Here is a 16,279-nt window from a genome sequence, read left to right on the forward strand (position 1 = left end):
CCCCATTCGTTCCTTGTTGGTCCCCTACTTTCTCCGGCCCTTGCTGCCTCCAAACTTCTTCACCCACTGGGCATCCCACGAGTCAAGTTCGACGGCGAACCTGCCTCTCTTCTCGAGCTGATCCTCCTTCTTGTCGGCTCTCTTGTCAGGCTTGGTGAATCCTGGAGGCAGAAGACCGCCGCCTCTCCTAGCATGGACGTTAGCTGCCTCGATATCGCCGCAGTCTGGCCTCTTGAGCTTGTCGCCAAAAGTATCAGCTGCCCAGATAGCTACGCCGTTGGTCCAGCCGAACCCTTCGACAACCTCATATTCGCCTCCCCCACCAGCCACATTCGTGGCGTTGTCGCTGTACTTCTCAAACATGGTTCCCTTCGCCTCTGGGGCTAGGCCTTGAAGCTTGGGCGTCTCGAAGGTTGAGCCACCGGTGGCATACCAGGTGCAGAAAGTGGAGTCGATGTAGCGTTGCGCGAGCTTCAAGCTCAGGTCCTGAACGGCCTGGTATGAGGAATCATCCTCGCCAAAGGTAGGTGGTGTCTTGAGGAGGCCCTCCATCAAGACGTGCATCAAGGGAGGCCAGACATTAGGTTCGTCCCACTGCTGTCCAGTAAAATAGTTTGTGGAAGGGATCCCGCCGGCCTTCTCCTCGAGCATCGCCGCAACTCTCGCATAGGCCCTTTGAACCGCCAAGGGGTTGTTCTTGAGGTGGTTGGGGGCCGCGCCTGTCCAGAACGGGAACAGTTGGCCAATCTGGAACGAAACCTGCTGTCCAGGAGGTGCCGGGCCAGTCTCCCTAGCTCTGACATCCTCATCGACGGGAATGAAGGTGTTTTGCGAGGCAGATGTGAGATTGTAGTCAAAGTACGACCACAGGGTTGAGTTCCACATGACGTCGTACATGGCCTGGCTTCTAGTCTTCGCCTTGGCAGCCCACTTCTCAGCTTCGGTCTCGTTGCCCTGCTGCTTGAGGAAGCAAGAGATGATCTCCTCGTTCTGGTAGAGAATCGAGTTCAACTCGACGGGAATAGTCTCAAGCACGTTGAGAGAACGGAGAGGGAAGTACTTGTCCTCGGCTGCGTCGAGAGGCGTGCGAAGCCAACGAGAGCTGTAGTCCCAGCCAGATTCCGCACCGCTTGCAAGGTTGGCGTAGACCTTTTCTTTCTCGGTCTCGTTGAGGGGCGTTTTAACAGGATATATTATACCTGTCTCGGCATAGTAGCTCTCGTTGTTGGCTGTAATGTAGTCCTCACGGTAGGACTCGGGACGGGGCTGGTTGTTATTGACGAAGTATCTATTTTTGTTGTGAGCCTTTTTCTTCCTTCATTTGGGTTGATCGCAGAGACTTACCTGTTGAGAGTGTACTTCTTGCCATTCTTCTCAACCTCAACTGTCCGGTTAGTGGCCCAGAACTCGTGCTCCTTGATCAAAAGTGGCACTGCACGCTCCAGAATGCTTGTATCATTGGTGTGCTCGATGTACACCTTGACCATCAATGAGAGCACAGGTGGCTGACTGCGGTTCAGATAGTAAGCCCTGGCACCGTTGGGAACGAAGCCGACAGTGTCCACCAGGTCGAGGAAATTGAGGATGATGTTCTTGGAGATGTCCACAAAGGAACCACCGGTGCGCAGGAGACCTTCCAGAATCCAGTAGGAATCCCAGTAGTACGGCTCACGGAACCGGCCACCGGCAACCACAAAGGTGCGGTTGATGGGGATGAAAGAATTGGCGCATCCTGTGCAGTTGTTGGAACCACCCGCATATCGTCTTGTGAGGTCGGGCCAAATGTCAATAACCTTGCTCACGAACTCCCTGACGACTGGGTCCGCGACTCTCTCCAAGAAGACAGGGTCGGTCTCGAGTTCTTCCTTTGGAACCTCTTCCAACTCACCACCCGCGGGGGCAAAGTTCTCGCGGAAGAAGTTCTGCAGCTCAGTATTGTTACTGAGGGGCAGAGAGAGTTGCTTGAAGGCCTCCAGAACTTCATCCAAAGGCTTGGTAGTGGGCCTGGCGTTCCACAGTTAGAACATGTCTCAGACAGGCATGGATAAGAAGATTGTTTTCGATAAAACCTACATGTCGACGAATGTCTTGGAGTCGGAAAAGGGATGGGCAAGCTGGATGGCCTTGAGAACATCACCCTGGCAGTACAAGGGCGAGTCACAAGGCGCGACCACCGAGCCGTTTACCCAAAGAGCCTGAGGGGTGGCGACGACTGCGGTTGCCCAGATCGCGAGTGCAGCGCCTGCCACGAGGCCGCGATGCACCGGCGGTACCATTGTGAAGGCTGTTCACACACGCTTGGGTACTTATGCGGCTATAATTGTGAGATGAAGAGGCAGGGGTGGAGTGAGGGTGCTGTTGTTGTTCAGTCGGTCAGTGCTGAAGAAAGTCTGACTCGGCGATCGGAGAGTGTGATGGGAGAAGGAATAAGCAGGGCAGGGTGGGCAGGAAGGAACTCAAGAGTGGTCGATATGGGGGGCAGACAGACACAAGATATAAAGTGGGCAGGAGCGGGCAGGAGCGGGCAGGAGCAGGGTCGGCAGGGGCACGAGAACAGGCCCGGGGATGGGAGTGACAAGATCGGACAGAAGGCAGGCCGTCTTGGGCTTCTGCTCTCTTCTATACTTTCCACCTTGCACTCACAAGAGAGGCAGGCGCGTCTGGGAATGGTGGTGTCGTCAAGCCCAGAAATCAGCACTTTAATAATTCTGCAGGGCAGCTGCCAGTTCTGCATGCAGTCAAGGTTGCAATAAGCTTGCCGTGCCTTCCACTTCATCATAGCAGGCCACGCCAGACAAGCGAAGAGAAGAATTGGGACGAAATACCAGCAGAGTCACGCTGATCTCGATCCCAGATTCCAGGTTCCGTGTCTTGCCCATGTCTTTTCCAGGTTGTCGTCAAAGGTGGGCTTTCCTTGGCATGCTCCTCATGATCGTCATCTCTCTCTCTCTCTTGCCCATTGTTTCTCCAACTTTTTTTTTCTGCCGCATTGAGATCCATCATCCATTGATTCGTTGTGTTCCCGATCAGGTACCTTTTAACCTCCATTGCGGCCAATTTGATGCTTGTGTGCCCCGGACGAGAACGGTTGTGCATTCCTCCCACACGAGGCTCTTTCTAGGCATGTAGCACCTGCCACAACCGGGCAGTTCCTGCTTGTCCACCGCTCCAAGCTGTATTCCGTCGGTCAATAGAGACGGCAAGACGTTGGATTTTGGGGAGCTTGTTTGGAGCTTTCCCCGCATTCTGCACTCTCAAATGCTCCGGCATAGGCCCGGTCCGCAGCTATTCTAGTGCTTCCATTCGCTGGGACCGGCGGATCCACGGTGACGTCAGCCATTGGCAGGGTCTCTTGACCTTGGGGCTAAGGCGGGGTAAAGAGCTTGCAGAGACGCGGAAGCATGCTCCTCAACCAGAGACGCATACCACGAGGCGGTAAGGAAAATGGCTGTTCCACACAAACGGTGCGCCCAGGAAGCCCTCACAGCCCTCATAGTCTTCAAAGAAAGCCACAGGTCATCGTCAGTAGCGGTATCTTTAGCCTCTTGGCTGAGGTCTGCCGTGCTTTGCCTTGTTCCCTGTCGGTGATTTTAGTCACCATTCAACTGCAAGTCTTGTCCTCCTCGACCGAGTTCATTTCGTGTTCTCGTTACCAAATCATCGGGCAGTCCGGCGTCTCCGGGCTCACTTTGTATGGACAGAAGCAAGTCTTCGGCCCGCATCTTCGGCCTTGCCCTACATGAAGGAAGACTTGGCAAGGGATCTCGGCTACCGACATCAGCAATCCAAGTCGGCTTTTATAATCATCCATCGGTGAACATTGTTAGGGTGTCGGGATGTGTAAATTTCCTATTTGTCGGCACTTTACTGCGATGTCCGATACATGGACCTTTCTCCTTCTTGCCCCTTCAAGCCCTTGCTGGTTCCATTCTTCTCTCCCATAATTGTCTTGAAGATGGATTCTAGACGAGGAACAACAAACTCGCGGTTCTGGTAGATTTGATAGTGTATCACCAGTCTCCCCCCCATGAGCTTCAAGCCAGCCTCCTTTCCAAGCTCATCAACCCGGGCGTCTGGACAGTGGGCATCTTCAAGATCAAGCCAGACCATGTTGGTATGTACCGGATGGATAAGCTGACCGCCGAGATCAGTCCAGATTTTGGCAACCTGCTGTGCCAAAATATGCGTATCCCGCAGCAAGCCCACTTCACCATTTGGTCCTTTGCCAAACGTCTCGTCAACGGCAACCCGGGCCGCTGCCGTGACGACTCCAGACTGTCGAAGCCCGCCGCCAATTGATTTCCTTACCCAGCGGGAATGCTTGATAACCTTCTTGTCTCCGACGAGGATGCTGCCGATAGGGGCGCCGAGGCCTTTGGAGAAACACAGTGTAACAGTGTCAAAACATGAAGCAAATTCCTTCAGGCTTCCTGCGCCGGAAGCCGCAGCCTCCCATAGTCGTGCTCCATCACAGTGCATTTTGAGCCCATTTTCTTTTGCGAAAGCCGAGATGCGTTGGACTTCCTGGAGTGGCATGATCATGCCGTTGAGAGTATTCTCTAGGCTGATGAGACGAGTTGGGCAGGTGTGTACGTCGTCATCTAGGTAGACATTGGCCTTGATGTCTTCCAGTGACAGATAGATGCCATTTTTTGGTACGATTGTCTTGACTGTGGCACCTGTCAGGGCGGAGACGCTGTTTACAAAGTTAGCAAACTGGATATCAGGGTATAATGTGTGCAAGTTGCCTTACCCTCCAGCCTCATACTTGACAATATGGGAACGGTAGTCACACACCAAACCATGGGGCGGCTGAGTCAAAAGAGATCTCAAAGCTAGCTGGTTACCCATGGTCCCGGACAGGACAAAAAGACCAGCCTCTTTGCCAGTCAAGGCAGCACAGTGAGCTTCCAGATCGATCGTAGTTGGGTCCTCCTGGAAGACATCATCAAACAGTGTGCAGTTCTGAATAGCAGTAAGCATGGAGGCTGTGGGTGTTGTCATTGTATCGCCTACGTTCACGTTTGCATTCAGCTTCACGCATCTGATTCAGAACCTCATATGTCAACTCACTTCTCAGATCATAGCCAGCTGCCCCGGCACTTCCAACCCAGGCATTTTGTTTAGGACCATTTCCCTGCTCGGCATTTGCATTTGCCAATGACATCTTCAACTGTGAGGATGGTGTTGATGTGAGACACCGACGGCTTGATTGAGTCAAAGATCGAGAGGTTGATCTTGTGAGAAGTGGAGAAGCTGCTTTTACCCCTCTGATAAGGTATGCCTGGAGCTCACCCGTCAAGGAGGAGGATGCCGGTGGCCAAAGTCGCATTATTTTTCCGTGCATTGGGTTTGTTTGGGTGAGAAGTTATGCCGCCTTCGTTGTATTCAGCGGCTCATGGCTTGTGTATTCCCGGGGGCAACTCCACCGATCTCACACGTTACGTACAAAAAAGTAGATGATATGTTGTATGATAAAGCAATAAAATGCCGTATACATGTCTTTCAACGTTATTGATGGTTTCTGACCGTCGTTCAAAGATCTTCTGACCATTATTCAAGGCCTATTGGCTCTTTTCCCAAGGCATTGGTCTCTGCCGCGGCCTTGATTTCAAGTCTCAGTCTCCATTTTTTGTTCGCAATGTGGCAGTGATGTCGGCCAGTCCCCCACCGATAACTTATGGTGATAACGTGCATAGTGGGAAGGACCCACTGAACTGCCCGCAGGTGTTGGGCCTTCGCAATGTGCTGAACTTCTGAACTTGCAGCCTCCATCAGCTCACTTTTGGGCCTTGGCCAGTCCTCAGCTTCCAATATTTCCTCGTCCGATTTCAAAAGGGGCAAGATGTCGTCCACAGTGGTCCCATCTGAACCACACCCACACTTAGTTCCCAGGACGCCATTCGCTTCCATTCACACGTGGCTAGAACAACGGTCGTATGAGGTTTCAAGCCACATGGCACAACCAGACTACCTATCGAAGATCTAGAATCTTTTTGCCGGCTTCGACAGACCAAAGTCACGATCTCGATTCGATGCAGTCATCACTCAGGTCGGCAGGCAGGTCCCCATCTCTCCGTTATTGCTTGTGAAACCCGAAATCTAACCAATTCGAATCCCGATCCAGGGTCCACTGGGTCCGAAAGTCTTCGGAGCGCTGGTGGACTACGGACCCTGACCATATCACATCTCGGAGGGGCACCTGTCTCTCAGCTCTGGCTATTATTCATGCGAGAAACCTATGTGTCCATCGTCGGGCCCCGAATTATGATGTGTCCCTTCCCTCGCCTGGTTTCTGACCGACGATCCCCCAAAGGAGACAAACTGTCAATCATTTACCACTTCAAGGAAACTCGACAGAAAGACAACAAATCCAGAACGACACTATCAACAGAATAATTATTTTCAAAGAAGACATGCGAAAACCGGCCACTTTCCCATCCATGTCTAGGAACCCGAGCTTGGGCGCCAATATCTCCCCCAATGATTCTCTCCAACAAATTCCAGGTCCCTTCTAACCATATCGCCCGTCATTCTATCCAAGAAACACCTTCTTTTTCAACAATTAACGACGAATTCCTAAAAGAACTGTCATGACAAGCCAACGCCTACGCCATCGCTTAAATAACACCACACCCGAAAAAAGCCTAGTCCACCAGCTGCAAAGTTGCGTCTCCGGTTCAGCGCCAGACCCCCTCGATTAAAGGGAGACACCGGATCCCATGTTCACATCCGTGGCGGCTGTTGGTTCCCCCAATACCCAGGGTTTCCAAGATCAAGTTGCTGCCAGTCCCAATACTCCAACACACTGGGCACAGCAGGCACCGCATCCTCCGATACCTCCTGGATCGCTCCTTGGAGCAGACCGAAGTTTGGATTGGCATCAGGGGCCGGTTCCCACGCGGGCTGGGTGTAGCCAAGGGGGTCAGACGGCCCGGAGTGGAAGATATGATGGTCATTGCTGAACTGGAGGTCATTCGATGACACAAAGCCGCTGTTGGGTACGAAGCTGTCGGTCACCAGATATCCATTCGAAGGGACCATGCCTGCGCTTGAGGGCATGAATTGGTCGACTGTGCCATAGTATGGCGAGGGCTGCATGTTTGGTGCATGCATATGGCTCAAGTGATCATGGCCGTTGGAAGGTGGTGGGTTATCCATTGGCTGATAGCCATGGAAAACCTGTCCATTCGCAGACGGGATGGGGGCGTTTGAGCGCAACGGAACCTCGGATGAAGGAATGTTGTTCGATGACGACGACACCACCGATACCGAGCCATTCGAACCGAGTTGAGAGCTATTTGAGCCGAGCTGAGATTCGACCAGTGTCCCATCGGTATTCGATCCTTGAGCTACGCCCTCGGAGATACGATCAGAAAGAATTCTTCTAGCCAACGCATTGTTCGATGAGCCGGCAGCTGTACTGTCGCCTGTCTGGTTGGCATTTGTGCGCTTGCTGCGTTTCGGAGCTCCGATTACTCCCTTTTCTTGAGGGCTAAGCGGCAGGTTGATGATGAGGCCCTTGAGAATACGATACAGGGCTGCCGTTGTCTTGGACTCGGAGTATGACTCCTCGAGCATGTGGAGACCCTTGTTGATAGCCTCGAGCACCGTCTCGCGCTGTGGCAGAGTGCGGGCCTCATCGTGGACAAAAGCAGAGCACATGACCGTCGTGGCATCAAAGATGCAAAAGATGGCATAGTGGAACTTTGCACCAGCTGAAACCATGTTCTCAAAGAAGCTCCACGACACATCCATCAGATCGAGGCCAGCTTGGACACCAGCCGCGCGCAGCTCGGATTCAAGCTTCGTCAGAGGCTTACCAGAATTTCGGGTGACAAATGCCTTCAATGGGCTGAAGAGAGACATGTATCCTATCAGATGGAGATACCGGCGCTGGAAGACAACCCAATCAAACTCCTGATCCCACTGAGTGTCGGGATTCGTGCGGGAGTACTCTTTGGGAAGATCCTCATACCACTTATAGACGACATCGCGCAGTCTTCTGGCCTGGTCGGCCTCATCCACTTTTCCATCGGCGCGAGGAGCAAACTCGGCTGCCATGGCAAGACACAGCTGGCAATGCAAATTCATATGACGGAAGGGCGACGGCTGGTCGGGCCGCTCGGGATCCATTTCGAGGGCCAGAGTTGGCATTACGAAAGTGCAATCGGCATGGTTGACAAGGAGGGGGCGTGAGAGCATGGAGCCAAGGGCACTGTCACCAGCTGTGAGTAGGGGCACTTCGAATTGGATATAGACGCATACTCACAAATCCCACATGTAGAGGACGCCCCAAAGACGCCTTCTCATCTCACGGTCAAACTCGGACATACCTTCAGACAAAGAGTCCTTGTGCAAGCCTATTTCACTGTTAGTTCATCCGCCAGAAAACAACGACTCAGCCGAGGGGAAGATTACCAATCTCGTTGGCAGCACGAATCGCTCTGCTCAGGGCGTGCCATGCTTCAGTCCACTTCTCTGCCGACTTGTACCAGAACGCTGTCAAAAAGAGCTGCTGGACGTGAATCAGACCACCCTTTCCTGGCGCTATGCTTGTGCTGAGCTTGTCGGCCGCGTTGTGCATGCGTTGGGCGAATGTCACGGCGTCGGCCTTCAGTTCGGTTTCGAGCCTTTCTTTGACACTATCATCGATGATGAAATGCAGCGAGCATGCACAAACACGCAGAATCAAGCTGGTAAGCTCTGGCGAGACCTTGTTCGGCGGAGTTGCCCACCAGCCATCATATTGGGTTCGGAACTCGGACGGGTAGAGGGCACTTGGGAAACTGGTCAACAAGTGCGATACATCGGCGATGTTAACAGGGACAGGGACGTACTAGTAGTGGTGGTTGGCACCGTTGAGCCAATTGTCGACAAGGCAATCGGTGTAGGGCTTTGCAGGCATGGACTCAAGGGCAGCCTTGAGTTCTTCGGACGGCTCAGCTTCATCCTCGACAACATCCTTACCTGGCTATTGAATGGTCAGTCGGTCTCGCAGTCTCCAGCGCGCACGGGCCGTGGTAAAAAGCTGCTCACTTTGGGGCCGCTTCCATTGCCAAGGACCAGATGATGGTCATGAGGCATGTAGCCGAGGGCATTCAGAGCATCGCTGACTTCAGCCGCAGAGTGTTGATTGTCAAAGTCTGCGTCTCCGTCAAAAGCGTTACCGTAGTCTGGGCTGTCTGAACTCCGTTTCTTCGATGTTCTGACGGCGCGTGGAAGATAGGGGTTAGCAACGAGAGACACAACGGGCTTCCCCGTCCTTTACTCACCTTAGCTGGTTGTCGTTGAGAACTGTATCCTCTTTGCTTGACTTGGAACCGACCCCTTTGGATACAAAGCGGCAGAGGTGCGAGACTCCTCGCTTCAGGCAATGATTGCAGGGGAACTGTTTGTTGCACTGGATCGAGTTGTCAGCCAATCTCTACCTAACAACGATCCAACGATCCGACTCTAATGCAGCGCGGGCCGTGGCGAGGGTGCTTTCACCAGACTTTACCTTTTGCTTTCGTCTTTGGCACTCAACGCACGACACCGCCGCAGCTGTGGTTGCGCTCATTTTGCTGCCTGGTGTTGACCTGACTGGCGACGAGGAGGAAAACCTGGAGAAGGATGGTTCTGATGATAATTTCTTTCTGGGTGGTTTCCAGATCTGTTTTGTCTTGAGATGATGGGAAGGCTCCCAACAATAAGCAATATCGCCGACCACCGCACGGGGAAGGGTCCTGTCGAGGATTGGGAGAGCACGGGGGGCGGAGAGGCACGGCTTGTACCCCTGCTGTGGCCGGAGCTGCTGGACACACGCCATCTCACCCCCCTAGCCCTCCCCAGACTACTATTTTATAACCCATGCTAGTCAGCTAACTGTTCTGTGCTACAGGGCCCAGGGGCCTAACAATTCGGTGTCGTCGACGCACCGCTTTCAACAGAAGCCCATTACTCCAATAACCCCCCGTTCTTAACTGTCGATCGCCAAGCCTGTAGGGGATTTGTTAGGGTGGAATCTCGAACTGTCTTCCCTGCAAGCGGGAACTCGTGGGCCATTCACCTTTCACCACTCACGAAGCTACACTTATCAGTCGAGATCCTTGTCATCGGGAAGGCTGAATACCTAAGCAGTTTTCCAGCCCCCTCGGTGCTGGCATCCAACACCCGAGTCGGCATGAGCAGAACTTGTGGCGGCAGCAATTCCAAATCCTTTCGTGATCGCTACAGGGTGTAGCTAACTGGCCGGGTTCCTTCACACGAAGAAAGATGCTGGTGCGCGCGACAAGATTCCTGGGAGGGCCAGGTGTGGATTCCAACCGATCAAAACACACCGATGGTCAGGGCTCATGCAGGGTCGTCGAGATCTGATCTTCCCATTCTTTTTCTGCGCAAGCAACCCTCTCCGCCTCGCGAAACCCTCCCTTTCATTACATATATACGCAAACCAACGTCAACGATGTCGGTGCCGGGCATGCTAACTGGTGGCAATTCTGCCTTTGCGGGGATCGACAAGTCCTGGCTCATTTTAACAAAGTGTTTGCCGTACGATCTAGATCTGGGCAGCGTGGGTGGGGTTCCCATATTTGCATGGTGAACCCGTCATCATGCTCGACAAATGTCTGCACTATTTGCGTCAGTGTTTCTTGGGGGTATTGGTATTGTGGATATCGAGGACTGCGGGAAATAGGGGAATCATGTGGGAAAAGCAAAACAAGACGGTTATGGGGTATGGGGTGGTAGTATGGGGGTGGGAGGAGTCGACTACCGCCGGATAGCCTTTGCTCCGGGTGGAATCACTTTCGACTCGCCTTGCAGTCAGGGGACGTTGTGGCCAAACAGAGACCAGAATGGGTCTCCCATGACCCTTGGGCTCCTCTCCATGGTGGGAGGCTTGCGTCGGTGGTGGCATCGTCCCCCGGGTAGGCAGCCGTACTTCACCAGCGGCAGTAGGGCTTGTCGACTGAGGCCACTGGATGGATGGATGGATGGATGGAAAGTGTTGGTGAACCGGACAAGACACTCCTGGCGAATGTCGCCTCCTCCCACTCGGCCTCCCTGTTCGATATAATCAAGACCCCCCGTAGCCATGGCCGGGATTCTCGGATGAATATGAAAGCTGTGTGTGTGTGAAGTTTTGCTGGCAAGCTGCTAGCAGCTCCTCACCCGCATACACACACACCTCTCTATCCTTCCATCATAAACGGGAGCCAGCATTTCATCTTTCATGGGTCTGACACCTACCACCTTCCACACTCCCATAAGGCTCCAAAATCCCTCTGCAGCTTGCTGACCGGGTTAGTAGTGATTTCGAAACGATGCCCACTCTCCTCCTTCTCCTCCTCCACCCCGAAATTGGGTTTCTGTTTGACCCCGTACGTATGTACGTTTGCCATCTATCCACCAATAGCTTTTGTCCGGCTGCGAAGATTCTTTACGAACTGTCCAATGTTTGTTACTTGGCCATTCTGTCGGCCCATGCCGGCCCGCAGAGAGCTCATTTCGGGGTTTTCGATGGCGAAGATTATTCGGGTCATCCTCGGCGTAAGATAGGTGAGGTTGGTGTAGTAGGGGGTTTTGATGGGGTGGGTGAGGAGTGGTATGTATGAACATAACTTCTTGACCAGGTTGGCCTACCTTGGGGTTTGTAGAATTCCTGGTTCAGAGGGTTGTCGACGCTGCGGGAGAGGTTTGAAGCTTGACCGCCCGGAGGAGGAATGTGTATCCCCCCCCCCTCCCCCCCATGGTAGTAGTGCGGATGATTAGTAGGTCTCTGGTGTCTGGGAACTGGGTTTGAGCAAAGGCATTGTTGCTCAAGAGGGAGGCAAGTGCCGAGGGTATCAGTTGGAATTTCATCTTCAAACGGTTGCAGGGTAGGTATCTGGCTTCAGGTGAGTGATATTAGCCTGGATATAGTCATCAGCAAGCGTATATATCTTTCATGGACGTAGGTGTCGAATGATGTTTAGAGGTTGGAATTTGGCCAATATTGTTATTTCATCCCCTCTCTCGTCCCGGCCTTGCCCGTGATACCAGAACATTTGAAGTTCGAATCATCGTCCCCAGGCCGAGTCGAGTATGTATAATATATACACGCATATCATCGATCTGATGCAACTGTCTCTCTCAGCCTAGTCCAACAAGAACTTGACATTAGTGTTACTCTAAGTATGCCTGCTGCAACTTGGGCATTCCTTAAAGACTTTTATCAAGGCAGATGTTAATGAGCAGCAACTCGTGACCTTGATCCCAGCTCGTAATTATATGTACAAAATTATGACACGGCGCGCAGAGTATCACCAAGCGCTGTTGTCTGTATATACAAGGGCGGCCTTGAAGACCTCTCAATCAATATCACCACCCAAAATCGTTCCGTTGCCCAGGAAGGGAAGATGATTTGTTTTTCCTTGCGGTATTATAGGTTGGCGTACTCCCCCCCACCATCCCTTTTCTTCAGCCCGGCCAAATATGCCATACTATATTCCTGGCCAACACACGCGACGCGCCGTGTGATATCCAAAGTTTACTCGTCAGACTCTATCCACATCAATCCTGTGATATTCAACGTGAGCCCAACGTCCTCGCATATCACCCAAGGACCCAAAACAACAAACAGGATTCAACCAGCCTTTTACCCCCCAATATACCATCCCATTATCCAACTCTTTATGTTAACCCCTTCCCCACCCCATTCCCAGTTTGGTCCCCTTCAACTAAACAAAAACTCCCTCACCACCGGCGCCCCACTAAACTCAGGATTCAACAGTATACAATTCAAAAAATACTGCAGCCCCCCCCTCCTCTTCTCCAAAAACCCAGTCTTAAACCTCTTGACCAAACTCTTTGGCGGCAACTCCGGCACCGCAGCCTCAAACCCAGGAAACGTCATGATCAACTTTTTTCTCAAATCATCAAACTCGCTGTATCGCTTCCTAATATTTATCCTCGGCCCTTCTAGCGTCTCTACCGAAATATTCCAGACTGTGAAAGCCCCGATGTTGGTCGAGGAAGTGTTGATCGTGATGTAATCCGTTATTGTCACCGATCTCGCCCAGCAGGAGCGATTGCGGTCTTGAGGCGTGGTTGGGGATGTGGATGGGAAGTGGGAGGAGGGGAGGTCGGATTCGTTGTCTTGGAGGGTTATCGCCCCGGGTGGGAGGACGGATTCGATGGAGGCGGTGGATAAAGGGCGGAGACCGTTCGAGGCAGGGTGGTTTGGGGGGTGGGATGTTGAGTGCCAGTATGGAGGGGAGGTTACAGTCGGGGAGACGGTGTCGTGGTTGGAGGAGGAGGTTGTGGAGGCTACTTCGTCGCCGTCGTCGTCGTCGTCGTCGTCGAATAGGGGGTTACGTCGGGGAGGTGCTTGGCCGTTGGTTGCCACAGACATGTTTGCTAGCGATTCGGATTTATTGCTGTCGAGTATTGCTGCTTGCGCCGGCTCATATTGCGCCTGGGCGCGGTGCTCGTTCTCGGATGCCATGTAGTTAATTTAGGAGGTGCTACCTCATCGGTTGAAGCCCAAGAGTTCAAGCTGAAGGCGAGAGCAATATGCGCTCCAAGATGAGGGGCGTGTGACACCGGCAGTTACTGGAAAGTTGGGGATGACGGCAGTGCAGTCTTGGGGTCTTGGGGTCTTTGGATAGAGTTTGCGACTTGGATGCGATGCGATGCGATGCGATGCGATGCAATGCGACGCCCTGGTTCTTGTGTGGGATGCCTGATGTCAAGGATAGCTTTACAGAAAAAGACAGCGGGATCAAGGCCGGCGGTAGGCAATATAACAACAGTATAGTAGGTAGGCTGAAAGCTAAAGGTATTCGTGTTGCAAAGATGTTGCTCAAGAGAGAACAATCAAAAAGACATGTTGCACAGTCCACGCAGACTCAACGGTTTGTCGTCATGGGTCGAAACCCCTACTAATTGCCCCACAAACCCAAGCGGGACAAGGATCATACAGTGCGCCTTCAATACCATGGGACTGTGCTACTTACATTAGGTTAAAATATCAGTCTAGGTTAACCTTCAGAATATCTTTTTATTATCTATTAGAAAGAAGTTGGGCAAGAAGGAACATAGTCAATAAAAAAAAAGATAGAAGTATAAAAATGCAAAAAGCTCACTGACATCTCTCCAATGTTTTGGAAGGGTGTCAGCTACGAAAACCCTGTAAGTTTGCAGTTTGGTTTTTTAATTTGGTTTCTTTTTATTTTCCTTTGGGTTAGCGCCATCCTGGCTGGCGGTATGGGGTTGTTTTTTATTATCACCACTGACCCTTTCAGGGCAGGGGACAATTTCTTTAGAATCCCTTCTTCAGCTGGGCTAAGAGGGTGTTATTCTTGCTCTTGCTCAGTCAGCATCATGTCATCTCAATGAGGATGACAGAGTAGAGAGAGCCCTTGATTCTTAGGCCATGTCTGCTCACAGTTGTATAGTCTCAGATATGGCATCGGTCCTCGGTTTCTTGCAGATATGGCGTCAGTGCCTGGTTTCTTGTTGCTTGTGCTCGCTCGTTGAGATCAGATCCATCTGATGAGCGCAACGGGCCCATTAATCCTGAAATGACCCGCCCTAGAGTCGGGCCTGAACTCTCTTGAGAGGTCAGGACCTCTTTTCTTATCCCCTCCATTAAGTCATAGGACCATGGAGGGATTGCCATTTGTTGGCGAAAAGTGTTCCTCAACTCGGTTGTATGAACTGTGGGCTCGCTCCTTCCCAGATATCTCACGGCAGGAGCAACAGTCCCAAGCAACCAGCCCCAAGCCAGACCAGCGACGACCGCACCAACACCGTGAATGCAGGGCTCTCTATTCACCGACATATCAGCTCTCAATTCTTGTTTTTGTGCAAGGTATCATCATGGGCATCTAGAGCTCGTCCTTCACAAAATACCTACCCTTCTCATCTTCCGTTCCCGGCACCACACCCTCAAAGTGTCCCTCCAAATCCATCCACTCTCCCACAAATCCAGCCACAATCTTTGCCCAATCCTTCACCGTGGCCACATCCAAGTTCTTGACGTCATCATCCATGGTGTGCCATACCCTAGGAAACGGCGTTGGGATAATGTGCAAGATATCCTCCACCCCCCTCCTCAAGAACGGCACATGGTCATCCTCGACATATCCGGCAAAGTTCCAGTTCGATCTCTCGGAGTCATGAAGAAACCTTCCCGCCTTTGGCTCCGATTCCAACAACTTCAACCCTCTCAACCTCTCTTCCACCTTGGCCATGTTCTGATACGCCCAATGAGTCTTCCCAAAGAAACTCGGCACCGTCGGATCCGCCGCCCCCAACAAATCCAACAACACAAACAAACTAATCGTATCAAGCCTCGAACTCCCATCCTCATACCTTTCATTCTGCCAATACTCCGCCAAAGCCCTATCTTCACGTCAGCCACATCCCCCTTCCCCCCCTTTAGTATCACTCACCTGCTCCCATAAAGACTATCCTCCCCACTCCACTGCACCCAAGCCTCCTCCCCATCAAAAAGCACAACCTGCACCCCCTTCCCCCTCTCCAACCCATCATCCTCCCACTCCCCCCACCTCTTCCCCATCGCCCCATCCAGCTCCTTCAACACCCACAACAACACCGCACAAGGCACCGCACTGTCCACCGCCCCTATAAACCCCTCCGGCCGATACAAACTATCATAGTGCGCCGCCAGCGTCAACCTCTCCATCTCCCCTTCCCTTTCCCTCGTCATCCCGGGCGGATCTCTCCTGATGATCAAATTCTGAAACGGCACCAGCTTCTCCCCCGTTGCCGGCGTTTTTGACGTCGAGTTATGCCATTCTATTGTCCACTCCGGCGACAGGTTAGACTTGATATAATTAATAAAATGCGCCTGAACAGCTGCGTGTCCTGGCGTTCCCGGGACGCGGGGGATCAAGATTGGTGAGAGGAGGGAGCCATCGAAGGGGTCCAGTTCCGACGGCGATGACGCCGAAAGGGGGGAGGATATATGCCGGAGTGTGTCGTCCGAGAGTGTGGTATATCCTGCCGTTGTGCCCCCGAGAAAGGGCAACAAGAGATGGGATAGCGTGAGGCGTGTCATCTTGACAGGTGGTGGTGAGAGCAACAACAGTTGATGATGATGATGATAACAACGCGGAAGGAATGGGCTGGATGGGGTGAGCAGATGCTTGAATCGGTGCTATCGAATCCGCATTGTATGTCCCCTCATCGTGCTTAAAAAAAAAAAAAAAAAGGCGGTCCGAATCTCAATCTCAGCAGAGGACTATATATATGAGTCTGAAGCACTCAGTTATGGAAAGGTGTCGAGAGC

The 16,279-nt window shown here is 52.4% G+C and overlaps 6 protein-coding genes across 6 annotated transcripts; 1 reads left to right on the forward strand and 5 right to left on the reverse strand.

Moving 5' to 3' along the window:
- Positions 1 to 24: 24 nt before the first annotated feature.
- On the reverse strand, positions 25 to 3,132 carry QC763_102050 (uncharacterized protein; the record flags this gene model as incomplete). The annotated part of the gene is made up of 3 exons (XM_062906757.1): positions 2,074 to 3,132; positions 1,345 to 2,004; positions 25 to 1,288 (listed from the first exon to the last, which is right to left on the reverse strand). Exons 1-3 carry the CDS (start codon positions 2,274 to 2,276, stop codon positions 25 to 27), a joined length of 2,127 nt encoding a protein of 708 aa, XP_062769639.1. The 5' UTR covers positions 2,277 to 3,132.
- Positions 3,133 to 3,602: 470 nt separating this feature from the next.
- Positions 3,603 to 5,004, reverse strand: QC763_102060 (uncharacterized protein; the record flags this gene model as incomplete). The annotated part of the gene is made up of 2 exons (XM_062906758.1): positions 3,603 to 4,696; positions 4,754 to 5,004. The coding sequence occupies 2 exons, from the start codon at positions 5,002 to 5,004 to the stop codon at positions 3,865 to 3,867; spliced, it is 1,083 nt and encodes a 360-aa protein (XP_062769640.1). The 3' UTR covers positions 3,603 to 3,864.
- Positions 5,005 to 6,726: 1,722 nt separating this feature from the next.
- On the reverse strand, positions 6,727 to 10,412 carry QC763_102070 (uncharacterized protein; the record flags this gene model as incomplete). The annotated part of the gene is made up of 8 exons (XM_062906759.1): positions 10,080 to 10,412; positions 9,503 to 9,965; positions 9,276 to 9,403; positions 9,040 to 9,208; positions 8,841 to 8,974; positions 8,422 to 8,780; positions 8,273 to 8,363; positions 6,727 to 8,218 (listed from the first exon to the last, which is right to left on the reverse strand). The coding sequence occupies exons 2-8, from the start codon at positions 9,809 to 9,811 to the stop codon at positions 6,727 to 6,729; spliced, it is 2,682 nt and encodes an 893-aa protein (XP_062769641.1). The 5' UTR covers positions 9,812 to 9,965; positions 10,080 to 10,412.
- Positions 10,413 to 10,732: 320 nt separating this feature from the next.
- QC763_102085 (uncharacterized protein) lies at positions 10,733 to 11,683 on the forward strand (the record flags this gene model as incomplete). The annotated part of the gene is made up of 4 exons (XM_062906761.1): positions 10,733 to 10,890; positions 11,124 to 11,219; positions 11,294 to 11,367; positions 11,616 to 11,683. 4 exons carry the CDS (start codon positions 10,733 to 10,735, stop codon positions 11,681 to 11,683), a joined length of 396 nt encoding a protein of 131 aa, XP_062769642.1.
- Positions 11,684 to 12,697: 1,014 nt separating this feature from the next.
- Positions 12,698 to 13,468, reverse strand: QC763_102080 (uncharacterized protein; the record flags this gene model as incomplete). Its single annotated transcript, XM_062906760.1, has 1 exon — positions 12,698 to 13,468. The coding sequence occupies one exon, from the start codon at positions 13,466 to 13,468 to the stop codon at positions 12,698 to 12,700; it is 771 nt and encodes a 256-aa protein (XP_062769643.1).
- Positions 13,469 to 14,271: 803 nt separating this feature from the next.
- QC763_102090 (uncharacterized protein) lies at positions 14,272 to 16,266 on the reverse strand. The gene is made up of 3 exons (XM_062906762.1): positions 15,420 to 16,266; positions 14,882 to 15,369; positions 14,272 to 14,792 (listed from the first exon to the last, which is right to left on the reverse strand). The coding sequence occupies exons 1-3, from the start codon at positions 16,046 to 16,048 to the stop codon at positions 14,710 to 14,712; spliced, it is 1,200 nt and encodes a 399-aa protein (XP_062769644.1). The 5' UTR covers positions 16,049 to 16,266; the 3' UTR covers positions 14,272 to 14,709.
- Positions 16,267 to 16,279: the final 13 nt, after the last annotated feature.

The sequence above is a fragment of the Podospora pseudopauciseta genome, chromosome 1 (genome assembly GCF_035222475.1).
Source record: "Podospora pseudopauciseta strain CBS 411.78 chromosome 1, whole genome shotgun sequence".
Lineage (NCBI taxonomy): Eukaryota > Fungi > Ascomycota > Sordariomycetes > Sordariales > Podosporaceae > Podospora > Podospora pseudopauciseta.